This window comes from Syngnathus scovelli, chromosome 16, assembly GCF_024217435.2.
Source record: "Syngnathus scovelli strain Florida chromosome 16, RoL_Ssco_1.2, whole genome shotgun sequence".
NCBI classification, from domain to species: Eukaryota; Metazoa; Chordata; class Actinopteri; order Syngnathiformes; family Syngnathidae; genus Syngnathus; species Syngnathus scovelli.
This window is the reverse complement of record NC_090862.1, coordinates 7,497,435-7,510,603: the sequence shown is the minus strand read 5'-3', so window position 1 is coordinate 7,510,603 and position 13,169 is coordinate 7,497,435. Positions and strand designations below refer to the sequence as shown.

The 13,169-nt window shown below is 48.7% G+C and overlaps 2 protein-coding genes across 4 annotated transcripts; both read left to right on the top strand.

The window, feature by feature from the left end:
- Positions 1-293: 293 nt before the first annotated feature.
- arl6ip1 (ADP-ribosylation factor-like 6 interacting protein 1) lies at positions 294-2,605 on the top strand. 2 transcript variants are annotated; one of them, XM_049744411.2, is made up of 6 exons: positions 294-532; positions 1,029-1,162; positions 1,465-1,584; positions 1,736-1,853; positions 1,925-2,009; positions 2,131-2,605. In XM_049744411.2, the coding sequence occupies exons 1-6, from the start codon at positions 464-466 to the stop codon at positions 2,247-2,249; spliced, it is 645 nt and encodes a 214-aa protein (XP_049600368.1). In that variant the 5' UTR covers positions 294-463; the 3' UTR covers positions 2,250-2,605. The 2 variants fall into 2 exon arrangements, with proteins under 2 accessions (XP_049600368.1, XP_049600369.1); XM_049744412.2 differs by having other exon boundaries at positions 300-499.
- A 1,873-nt stretch (positions 2,606-4,478) lies between these two features.
- Positions 4,479-12,900, top strand: LOC125983253 (transmembrane protease serine 9). Of its 2 annotated transcripts, XM_068653478.1 has the most exons (15): positions 4,479-4,695; positions 4,801-4,818; positions 4,973-5,135; positions 5,731-5,990; positions 6,310-6,443; positions 6,554-6,935; positions 7,006-7,168; positions 7,257-7,513; positions 7,696-7,841; positions 8,001-8,331; positions 11,239-11,322; positions 11,715-11,877; positions 11,970-12,232; positions 12,327-12,469; positions 12,534-12,900. In XM_068653478.1, exons 1-15 carry the CDS (start codon positions 4,641-4,643, stop codon positions 12,753-12,755), a joined length of 2,784 nt encoding a protein of 927 aa, XP_068509579.1. In that variant the 5' UTR covers positions 4,479-4,640; the 3' UTR covers positions 12,756-12,900. The 2 variants fall into 2 exon arrangements, with proteins under 2 accessions (XP_068509579.1, XP_049600315.1); XM_049744358.2 differs by having other exon boundaries at positions 4,549-4,695; positions 8,001-11,322.
- Positions 12,901-13,169: the final 269 nt, after the last annotated feature.

Genomic DNA, 13,169 nt, shown 5'->3' with positions numbered 1-13,169 from the left:
TTAGAAAATAAATTATTATTTCTATTTCAATTTGCACAATGATAGCAAAAAAACTAAAAGTTTGCATATTCATTTAACGCTTGCATTTATTTAAGTGTTTATAATTTTTATAAGCCATGTTTTTTATAACACAATGAGTAGCCTAGTATTGCGTTTTCAAAAATCAAGGAAACGTGAACTAAACAAATTTCAGCAAAAACTACGAAGAGTAGAATTTATTTTTCCAAAACTAGCTTTTCCTTTTCCTTCCCGAACATAATCTCAAGTGAAACTGCATCTCCCACGATGCCCAGAGCCACTTTTGACGCAGGCGCCCCGGATAAAAACATCCTGTCAAGTTTTCTGGCCACAGCGACCGTTTGTGACGCTGAGCAAACCGCCCAGACGGTCCACCTATTCAAATATCTTCTTCTTTGGGAGATATAAAAAACAGAATTCCAAATAAGCTTCAATTTGAGCAGCAATGGTCGAAGGAGACAACAAGAGCGCCAACATGCTGGTTTGTACCAAGATGACGTTGTTGCAATCGAAGGTTCGATTTTTTTGACGGGCCTCGGATGTTTGCACCCGGCGGCTTGCTCCAAGGTCCTACAGGCAACAAGGAAACAATATGCAGTGGCATGACCTTAATTCATTTAAGGCTGTTTCTTGGGTTTTATTTATTTCTTTTTCCCCAACTTGTAACTCGACTGCAACGACGACAGCTGTTAAGATGCTAAGCAACTAGCCGCCTAGCCTTGCCCGATGCTAACCTTGTGACTTGCGATCTCATGTTTTGAGGCTCCAAAACAATTCTGTACTTGTGTTGCGCTGATTTACCACGAATACCAAAAGGCTCCAGTCTAACATTTCTTAGGGAAAAAATTAGATGCGCACACTGTTTCGCAACATCTCGATTAGCCGCACATTTTCCAATTTTAGAGCCGCTCTCAAGCCATTTTAATAATCACTTAATCTGGGTTTTTTTGTGTGTTTTTTCTTTGGGGAGTGATTGATATTTCATTGCTGGACCAATTCTTTTATTACAGGCACAGGAAACAGCGCAGCTGGAGGAGCAACTTCAGGCGTGGGGTGAGGTGATCCTGGCCGGGGATCGTGTCCTGCACTGGGAGAAGCCGTGGTTTCCTGGAGCGCTTGTGGGCGCCACCACCGCGCTTTTTCTGTGAGTCTGCCAGACGATGCTCAACCTCGTGAGCCGGACATTTTGGAGTCCCCCTGGGATGTGTAGCGAGTACCGGTCGTCTCCTACATTGTCAACCCTTCTCAATTCATTTTAATAGCACCAAAAACAATTGTCTATCTCAGGATCCTGTTCATTAAATGATTCTAAACACATTCCTGACCCAATCAGTGAACGTTTTAAGAACCATCTGGGTCCTCTACATACAAACCCCTTTGAAACGCAGCCTGTTTGATAGGGCCGTTGGTGTCTAGCTTACCTCAACTTCCTGTTGTCCCGCTCAGGCTTATTTACTACCTGGACCCGTCGGTACTGACGGGCGTGTCGAGTGCTGTCATGATGCTGTGCTTGGCTGACTACCTGGTACCCAAGCTGGCGCCCAAAGTCTTTGGCTCCAACAAGTGGTGAGAAGAGTGTCTGCTTCCTGTGTATCTTCATACTGTCCTGGTTGTCCGTGCCCCACTTCCTGCTTCTATGTCTACTTCAGATGATGTCACGTTTGTTAAAAACAGCCGTGACCCTTTTGCGTCCACTCTGTGTGTTCGTGCTCATCAGGACCACAGAGCAGCAGCAGCGCTTCCATGAGATCTGCGGCAACATGGTGAAGACACAGCGTCGTGTGCTGGGCTGGTCGCGCCGTCTGTGTACGCTCAAGGAGGAGAAACCAAAGATGGTAATGACGAAAAAGTCCCGAAAATACCCTCCAGGCCTAAAAGTGACTGAGCGACCCGATGTCATTTTCAGTACTTTACGTCAGTGATCAGCGGCTTGCTGGCGGTGGCCTGGATCGGACAGCAAGTGCACAACCTCTTGCTCACCTACCTGATCGGTGAGTGAGAACGCACGTGTGATGACAGTTTTACAGCCAAGATGTAACATGAATCCAGTTCCTTATGTTCGGGCTGGTCACTTTTGGGCCGTAATAACAATCCACATTTTTGTTCTTTCAGTGAGTTTGATGCTGCTGCTGCCGGGTCTCAACCAGCACGGTGTCCTGTCCAAGTACGCCGCCATGGCCAAGAGAGAAATCAACAAGCTGATTAAGAACAAGGAGAAGAAGAACGAGTAGACGCACAATGCAAACCACACTTATTGTACGCTCACACACACACACGCGCACACACACACACACACACACACACGACTGATACTACTGACTTGTGGACTTGCGGCGTTGTGACCGCACACTTGTAGTCATCATTTGTCTGACCATGTAGCTCCTCATCATCATCGTCTTTCATTTCCGTCAACTGGATAGCAAGCAGCAAAATTGCAAGTAATATAAAACAAACCCCAGCCTGCTGCGCGCTGAACTCTGACCCTGCCTCTTCCTCTGCTGTCATGTAAATAGACCCCTCCCTCTCAGATGTGTTTGTGTTCTGTCGTAAATCTTTACAATGTGACTAAAGTTGACTTCAAACCTCATTTACTGTGCTGTTCCCTTTTCTTTTATGTCAGACAAAACAGGTTATAGCCGTTAATTTTGACAAAGAACTGTTTGGCTGCTTTTAAGTGCTTTATAAATAGGAATGGGTTGAGCTGAGGTAGTCACTGGTGATAATAGGAATAATTGTCAAGCCAATTCACTCAAAAGCTTATTCATGCAATTGTTACAGTGTGATTGCTGCTAATTGAATCAAATGCACCGAAAGTTATTTTTGGCATTAGATCTGTCAATTTGGTTCGCATTTAGTTTTATGAAGGAGAAAAACAGGTTTGGGGTTTTTGTGACATAAGCATACGAATTACTCACCTGATTGGGTGTGATCAATTCCCAGAAATGTGTGTACATCACAGACATCATCAAATATGTCAAACGTAACAGACTTCATGCAGAACAAATTGAATAAGAACACATACAGTTAGGTCCAAAAATATTTGGACAACGACACAATCTTCATGTTTTTGGGCATTGCATGCCACCACATTTGATTTGAAATGAAACAAAAACAGAATTGAAGTGCAGATTTTAAGATTTATTTCAAGGTGTAGAACATTAATATATAATTAACCCTGTAGGAATTTTTAGCTATTTTTATACAAACACTCCTTATTTCAGAGGCTCAAAAGTAATTGGACAAATAAATATAACCCTAAGTAAAACGTTACTTTTCAATATTTTGTTGAGAATACTTTGCAGCCAATGACTGCCTGAAGTCTGGAACCCATGGACATCACCAAATGCTATGGTTTCCTTCTTTGGGATGCTTTGCCAGGCCTTTACTGCAGCCATCTTCAGTTTTTGTTTGTTTGTGGATCTTTCTGCCTATAAATATTAGAATTCATTTGTCTGCTTTTGTCACATCATCAATAAACACAAGTGACCCATTGGAAGCCATGATGCTCATGCCATCACACTGCCTCCACCATGTTTTACAGAAGATGTGGTACCAGTGCTTTGGATCATGAGCTGTTCCAATTCTTCTCCAAATTTTTTTTCTTCCCATCATTCTGGTGCGGATTGATCTGTCTAAAGAATGCTGTTCCAGAACTGGGCTGGCTTCTTCAGGTATTTTTGGGCAAAGTTAATTCTGGCCTTTCTGTTTTTGAGACTTGATTCACACTTTGTGGTGAATCCTCTGTATTTACTCTCATGAAGTCTTCTCTTTATGATAGACTTAGTTACTGATACACCTACTTCCTGGAGAGTGTTCTTCACTTGATTGGATGTTGTGAAGGGTTTTTCCTTCACCATGGAAAGGATTCCACCACTCTTGTCTTCCGTGGACGTTGAGGCCTTTTTGAGTTCTCAAGCTCACAAGTGCACTCATTTTTTTCTCAGAATGTACCAAATGGTTGATTTGGCCACTCCCAACAACTAAAGTCTGAAGAAAAAGCTAAATGTATTTTTGGAGTGCAATCCCCACATGCCGTTATCATCATGACAGGCAATTTGTTTTGTTCTATTATTTTGTGTTTGACTGTTAATGAGAATTTGTGTTTTCTTGTTGTGAGGATTATTCATAATTTGCCACACCTAGCAAAAGTAAAACACAGTTGAGGGTTGGGCAAAACAAAGTCAAACATCATGACTGTGGTTGTTGGAAAATTGTCCAAATTGTAATCAAACGAGGCACTTTTGTCATTGTTCAGAGGTCCGGAGTTCCATTCCAACTCACCTTTTAGGGTTAGGGTTAGTTTGCCTGTTCTCCCCATGGCTGCATGGGTTTACCCTGGATACTGCGATTTCCACCCACAACTCCAAAGACATGTGTTGACATGTGTTGCTCACGACCCTCCTGAGGGAAAGCGCTTCAGAAAATGGATGGATTTTTTGGGGGGCTGGGTGCCAAGTGTAGAGGACGCTGCCTCTGGTCTGAATTTTCCAGAGCATACCCACGTAAGCATTTGTTAATGCCAAGTGTACAGGCGTGTCCATAAGTGTAGGTGTGTCCTGCGTGGCTACTTAATTGTGCATACTGGTGCTGGAAGCTGTTGCCCAATTTAAAGTTTGCTGCTCATGGAAGCGCCAGCACTGATAAGTACATTTCTACTACTCCTACAAATAACCACAGGTGAGAGATTTTTTTTTTCTTTCTTTCAATTATTGTTTAAATAACATGACGTGAACAATTTTGAATTCCATCTGAAATTGTGATTTTTGTGTTTGTCATCTTTAGAATGCCGAGGGCAACCTGGTGAGTCACGGCCTTTTTGCTTCCTCCCCTTTATTTTTTGGGTTGTTTTGATGCATTGGAAATAATAAACAATTGATTTGGTTTGGTGAATATTTTGTGACAAATTGGTAACTCACTTCAATGTGTATCTTTCTCTGTGTGTGTGTGTTTTCAGTGTGTGGGCAAGCTCCTCTCAACAGCCAAATGACTAGGGGTCAAGCACCTCCCCCGGGTGCGTGGCCCTGGCAGGTCAGCCTGCAAAGGTTTGGGAGACACTTCTGCGGGGGGTCGCTCATCAGCAGCGATTGGATTCTGACAGCCGCGCACTGCTTCGACACGTGAGATATGCGCACACGTACATGCATAGGGTATTAGATTTGAGGCTACAAGTTTTGAAAACGTGAGGGGGCTGAGCCATCAATTGATCACCACCCCGGTGACGAGTTGATCTGGCAAACCCCAAACATTGTGTGGTCTAGCTGAGTCCCCTTCCAGACGGACCTTCAACTCCTACGTACCAGGTAGAAAGAAAATAAGAAAGTAAAGTTCTTGATCTTTGTTCCGGGAGGAGTCAAGAGTAGAGTCACTGCTAATTAATTTGGTAGCTCGGGAGTCTGGTTTGGTCACTTCTTGAATGCCACCCAAATGAGTTTCTGATGACGACCTGGGTGAGACATACCAAGAAGCTGGCAAGGCCACTTCTCTGGATCTGGACCAAGTGGCATGAGAGACTGGCGTTCTCTCCTAAAGCCCCAAATTAGCGGAGGACTTTTCATGGGTTTCAATGAGCCCAAAGTGGCCTCAATAGAGCCAAGAGGTCCAGTTTGATACTAATAACAATACAAATCAATCACAAAAATACTAAAAGGGTAACAAAGAGAAACAGAATTATAAGAAAAAAACAAAAAAAACACACCTCATGTTTGTTTGCAGGGCTGGAGTTGTGACAGGAATTGTTGGTCGTCATAGCCAACTGGGTCCCAATCCTAACGAGAAAAGCCTCAGCATCTCTCAGATCATCCCCCATCCCGATTATGACGAGCACACCTTCGGCAATGACTTGGCACTTTTGAAGGTTTCTTCGCCTGTCCTCTTCAACGACTACATCAGGCCCGTCTGCCTGCCTGACAACGGAAGCACCTTCTTCACCGGAACTGACAGTTGGGTCACCGGATGGGGAATCGGCTTGGCAGGTCAGTCAGAACCCCAAATAGTTTTTTAGGTCTACTAATCGAATTAAATCGTAATCCCATTGAATCGCAGACAATTTATATTTGGAGCTTAGTTGAGGACTTCCTCTGTCTCTTCTTCTATCTTTACATTACACAGCTAGAACTCAGTGCTGCCAGACATGTTGTGGCACAACGTGGTACTGCACAGAAGGCACACAACTAAATTCTGAAATTAAATTCTACACTGGAGCATAAATAAAATCCCCCAAAAATGATCACTTCAAAATCCATGCTAGAACTGATAGTGACACACTTTTGTTGTGTGCAATTCTGCAACTAGCCACCCAGAACCTGATGGAGGCAAACATTCCTGTAGTAGGAAACCGCCAGTGCAATTGCGACTACAACGAAACCATGATCACAGACAACATGATTTGTGCCGGCCTGAGAGACGGAGGAAATGACATCTGTCAGGTGACTTTACATTACAAGCGGATTCGCCATATCAAATATGGCGGACAGTCTGTCAATGATGTCCCAAGTTCAAGTGGTTCCCCTGACAAAATGGCTGCCATGTTCCGCAGGGTGATGGTGGCGGTCCCCTGGTGAGCAGGCAAGGGTCCGTGTGGGTCCTGAGCGGGGTGCTGAGTTTCGGATTAGGTTGCGCCTGGCCGAAGATTCCGGGTGTCTACACGCGAGTGTCCCAGTACCAGGATTGGATCAGCATCGTCACGGGCCACAGCAACTTACTAGGCTTCGTCAGCTTCATGTCTGCGGGCACCGATCCAGACCTGGAGGTCAACTGTACCATTAGCCCACCCCTCACCAGCAACAGCCTGCGCAGCATTACGGAATTTCCATATCCCCCCACCATCATCGCCACAAAGTGCCCTGTGTTGACTTGTCCCGATTGCATATGCCACGAATCTCCTTCGCCTGTGCCCGCCCCTACCCTGCCACAAGATGGTGAGCCTGTTTCTTCCTTCCTTGGTCTTTGAGCTCAAACGTTTCGCCTCACCCATGCTTGTGTTTTCAGCATGCGGGCAGGCCCCACTCAATGGCCAGAACTTTGGGGGCCCGTTGGCCTCGCCTGGGGCGTGGCCCTGGCAGGTGAGCCTGCAGTCGTTTGGGGAGCACTTCTGTGGGGCCACACTTATCAACAGAGAGTGGGTGCTGACGGCCGCACACTGCATTACGAAGTGAGATATGCGTGTGTACACACACACACACACACACACAATAATAATCTTTGAAGAGATTAAAAAGTCACGGCATGTGTCCCTGCAGTTCAATGGTGACAGCGTCTCTGGGTCGTCAGTGCCTGCAGTGTTTCGACCAGAACGAGGTCAGACGCCCCGTGGTGGAAATCATCCTCCATCCCGACTTCGACCCGCTCACCCGCGACAACGACTTGGCCGTATTGAGGCTGTCCTCGCCCGTCACCTTCAACGACTACATCAGGCCAGTGTGCTTGGCCGCCAGCGGAAGCACCTTCTTCCTAACCAAAAGCTGGGTCACTGGATGGGGGAGCCTCGCCTCTGGAGGTCGATCAACACTCCCATCTCTACTGAATGTTTTCAAAAATTCTTTTTTTAAGACAATATCCATTCATATTCAAATTATTTAAAATAAATTGCTTTACTCGCCAATGAAGTAGGAACACTGTACGCCCAGCTTTCCTGTTAGTGACACTTTTGGTGGTGTCATTGTGGTTTTGTGCGTACAGGTTCTCAACTGCCACCCATCAACCTGATGGAAGTTAACCTTTTCGTGGTAGGGAACAACCAATGCGATTGCGACTATGGTGGAGGAGTTATCACCAACAACATGATTTGTGCTGGCCTGGAAGACGGAGGAAATTATGCCTCTCAGGTGATTTCATATTTTCTATGCTTTTCATCACAAACAAAGACAAGACACCTTTATTTGTATGAAGAAAGGACACCTGTCAGGTGACAAATATATTTGAACATTTAACAGCATAAGAGGATAAGTTGATTTGGCTAATAAGGAGGCTGTGGTGTTTCACAGGCTGACTCTGGTGGTCCCATGGTGAGCAGTTTTGGATCTAGGTGGATCCTCAACGGGGTGATGAGCTTTGGGATAGGTCGCGGCCAGCCGGAGAGGCCAGGCGTGTACACACGGGTGTCCAGATACCATGATTGGATCAGAAACCACACAAGCAGCGGAGACCTCCCCGGCTTCGTCAGCATCATGATCCCGGGGACCGACCCAGACCTCGAAGTTAACTGTTTTGCCAATAACGTCCAACCAACATCGCCACCAACATCACCACCAACATCAACACCAACATCACCACCAACGACATCACCACTCGCATTTGCCGCAATACCACAACCACAATCACCACTACCAACATCAACACCAACATCAACACCAACATCACCACCCCTACTTGCCACACTGCCACCACCCCCACCACCCCCACTCGCCACAGTACCAGCACCCAACACAGGCCTCTTTCCTTCCATGGGAAGTCTCGCCACACCACCACCACCACCACCATCGTCCTCCAACCCCATCACAAGCTTCCCCCCAAATACCAACACAGGCCTCTTCCCTCCCAGGGCAAGTCTCGTCACAACATCACCACCACCGTCCTCCAACCCCATCACAAGCCTCCCCCCGAATACCAACACAGGTCTCTTCCCTCCCATGGGAAGTCTCGTCACAACATCACCACCACCACCACCACCACCACCGTGTTCCAACCCCATCACAAGCCTCCCCGGGAATACCAACAACGACATCTTCCCTCCCATAGGAAGTCTCACCACACCGCCACCACAATCACCATCACTACCAACAGCATCACCACCACCACCACCATTACCACCACTATCACAAACACCATCACCATTACCACCACTATCACCACCACCACCACCACCGTCTTCCAACCCCATCACAAGCCTCTCCCCGAATACCAACAACGACATCTTCCCTCCCATAGGAAGTCTCACCACACTGCCACCACCCCCACCACCCCCACTCGCCACAGTACCAGCACCCAACACAGGCCTCTTTCCTCCCATGGGAAGTCTCGCCACACCACCACCACCACCACCACCATCCTCCTCCAACCCCATCACAAGCTTCCCCCCAAATACCAACACAGGCCTCTTCCCACCCAGGGCAAGTCTCGTCACAACATCACCACCACCGTCCTCCAACCCCATCACAAGCCCCCCCCCGAATACCAACACAAGTCTCTTCCCTCGCATGAGACGTCTCGTCACAACATCACCACCACCACCACCACCACCACCGTGTTCCAACCCCATCACAAGCCTCCCCGGGAATACCAACAACGACATCTTCCCTCCCATAGGAAGTCTCACCACACCGCCACCACAATCACCATCACTACCAACAGCATCACCACCACCACCACCATTACCACCACTATCACCAACACCATCACCATTACCACCACTATCACCACCACCACCACCACCGTCTTCCAACCCCATCACAAGCCTCTCCCCGAATACCAACAACGACATCTTCCCTCCCATAGGAAGTCTCACCACACTGCCACCACCCCCACCACCCCCACTCGCCACAGTACCAGCACCCAACACAGGCCTCTTTCCTCCCATGGGAAGTCTCGCCACACCACCACCACCACCACCACCATCCTCCTCCAACCCCATCACAAGCTTCCCCCCAAATACCAACACAGGCCTCTTCCCACCCAGGGCAAGTCTCGTCACAACATCACCACCACCGTCCTCCAACCCCATCACAAGCCTCCCCCCGAATACCAACACAAGTCTCTTCCCTCGCATGAGACGTCTCGTCACAACATCACCACCACCACCACCACCACCACCGTGTTCCAACCCCATCACAAGCCTCCCCGGGAATACCAACAACGACATCTTCCCTCCCATAGGAAGTCTCACCACACCGCCACCACAATCACCATCACTACCAACAGCATCACCACCACCACCACCATTACCACCACTATCACCAACACCATCACCATTACCACCACTATCACCACCACCACCACCACCGTCTTCCAACCCCATCACAAGCCTCTCCCCGAATACCAACAACGACATCTTCCCTCCCATAGGAAGTCTCACCACACTGCCACCACCCCCACCACCCCCACTCGCCACAGTACCAGCACCCAACACAGGCCTCTTTCCTCCCATGGGAAGTCTCGCCACACCACCACCACCACCACCATCGTCCTCCAACCCCATCACAAGCTTCCCCCCAAATACCAACACAGGCCTCTTCCCTCCCAGGGCAAGTCTCGTCACAACATCACCACCACCGTCCTCCAACCCCATCACAAGCCTCCCCCCGAATACCAACACAGGTCTCTTCCCTCCCATGAGACGTCTCGTCACAACATCACCACCACCACCACCACCACCACCACCGTGTTCCAACCCCATCACAAGCCTCCCCGGGAATACCAACAACGACATCTTCCCTCCCATAGGAAGTCTCACCACACCGCCACCACAATCACCATCACTACCAACAGCATCACCACCACCACCACCATTACCACCACTATCACCAACACCATCACCATTACCACCACTATCACCACCACCACCACCACCGTCTTCCAACCCCATCACAAGCCTCTCCCCGAATACCAACAACGACATCTTCCCTCCCATAGGAAGTCTCACCACACCGCCACCACCGCCACCACAATCACCATCACTACCAACACCATCACCACCCCCACTTGCCACACTGCCACCACCCCCACCACCCCCACTCGCCACAGTACCAGCACCCAACACAGTCCTCTTCCCTTCCATGGGAAGTCTCGCCACATCACCATCACCACCACCACCACCGTCCTCCAACCCCATCACAAGCCTCTCACCGGATGCCAACACAGGCCTCCCGCAACCATCACAACCATCACAACCACCACAAGCTTCCATGGGAAGTCTCGCCACACCACCACCACCACCACCATCGTCCTCCAACCCCATCACAAGCCTCCCCCCAAATACCAACACAGGCCTCTTCCCTCCCATGGCAAGTCTCGTCACAACATCACCACCACTACCACCGTCCTCCAACCCCATCACAAGCCTCCCCCCGAATACCAACACAGGTCTCCTCCCTCCCATGGGAAGTCTCGTCACAACATCACCACCACCACCACCGTCTTCCAACCCCATCACAAGCCTCCCCGGGAATACCAACAACGACATCTTCACTCCCATAGGAAGTCTCACCACACCGCCACCACCGCCACCACAATCACCATCACTACCAACACCATCACCACCACCACCGCCTGAAACTACCATTAGCTTCTCCACTCCCAACTCAGCCAACAGTGAGTTCCAGGCTTTCTTACCTCCCTTCTTTCTTTCTTTACTACCTTCCCTACTTCCTTGATTTACATTCAACAACAGAGGCACTCAAAAGTCCTGCCTCCTCCTTGATTTGGTCCCTCACGTGGCACTCGTATTGGACGGTAGAGAAACAAATCTGCTATCACAATGACTCACTTATAACTCACTTTATTTGAAGTAACAGTAAACAATGTCACGTCATTTATGGGGTGCAGCTTAGCTTGATGGCAAAACATTCAGCTCACTTGCTTGCAAACGCCGGTTAGCATTAGCGTTTACCTTGAATGGACACGAAAAAATGGTCATTTGAGTTTGCTTCTGTCCTTCTTCAAACATTTGCCAAATCTGACCTTATGTTTGTACGCGTTTTCAGCATGCGGGTTGGCCCCACTTAACAGCCGCATCGTGGGGGGTCAGGTGGCTGTCGAGGGCGCGTGGCCCTGGCAGGTCACCCTGCAAGATTTGAGGGGCCACGTCTGCGGGGGCTCACTCATCAACAGCCAGTGGGTGCTGACGGCCGCACACTGCTTTCGTAGGTCAGAAAAACAAACACCAACAAAAAGTTGAAGTTCAGTAGAGGAGTTGGTTGATGTTCCACGTGCGTGTGTGTGTGTGTGTGTGTGCGCAGTTCCAACCCAGTGATGGCGATTATGGGCCGACAGAGGCTACAAGGTTCCAATCCCAACGAAGAGATCCGCAGCATCTCTCAGATCATCCGTCATCCCGACTATGACGAGCCCACCTTCGACAACGACCTGGCCCTGGTGAGGCTTTTGTTGCCCGTACCTTTCAACAACTTCATCGCGCCCGTCTGCCTGGCTGCCAGCGGAAGCACCTTCTTCACCGGAACTGACAGCTGGGTCACCGGATGGGGAACCCTCAGCTTTGGAGGTTGACCGACACTCCCATTTGTACCGAATGTTTTCAAAAACAACAGTGCCAAAAGCTCATTGTCATTTTGTTTTTCCTTTGTGTGCACGCGCAGTTCCACCAATTTCCAACGAACTGATGGAGGTGGATGTTCCCATCATAGGAAACCGACAGTGTAATCTCGATTACACGCCGCTGATAATCACCAACAACATGATTTGTGCCGGTCCGAGAGAAGGAGGAAGGGACGCCTGTCAGGTGACTTGATGGCGTTCACACAACCGTGGCAAACGTGATCTCGCTAATGAGAAATGTTCCACAGGGTGATTCTGGTGGTCCATTGGTGAGCAAACAAGGTGCCAGGTGGATCCAAAGCGGGATCGTGAGCTTCGGCATAGATTGCGGCCTGGCCAGTTTTCCGGGCGTCTACACGCGGGTGTCACGGTACCAGGATTGGATCAACAGCATCACGAACGACGACGACCCGCCAGGCTTTGTCACTTTCACGTCCCCGGGAATCAACCCTGACCTCCAAGTTGGTTAAAGGGATTCCCGCACTTCGACAGTTGCCTTGTTTCCTGGGTATTCCCTCAGCCTCAAATTAAATTATCATAAAATTATTTTATCACTCATTGTGTTTTATGGTTTTATAATAAAGGGAAATGTGCTTTCGGGAGTTTGCAAACATATTTTAAGGTTGTGTTAAACTTATAATCATATTAATATCTAGTATTGGAGTGCTCGTGTGGATTGGTGGGTGGCGAACAATGTGCAGGCAAACTGCATGAACTTGTTTTCGTTGAAGTGTTGTGGATAGGCCCAGACAGGGAGTACCGGACGAGAACACCTCAAGGTCGTTGAGAAACGAGAACAACAGCACGTCTATGTGGCCGGGCTTCGCGGGGAAATCCAACCACCTGACCTCAGCGATAACACCGACATGGGGGGGAGATGGCCA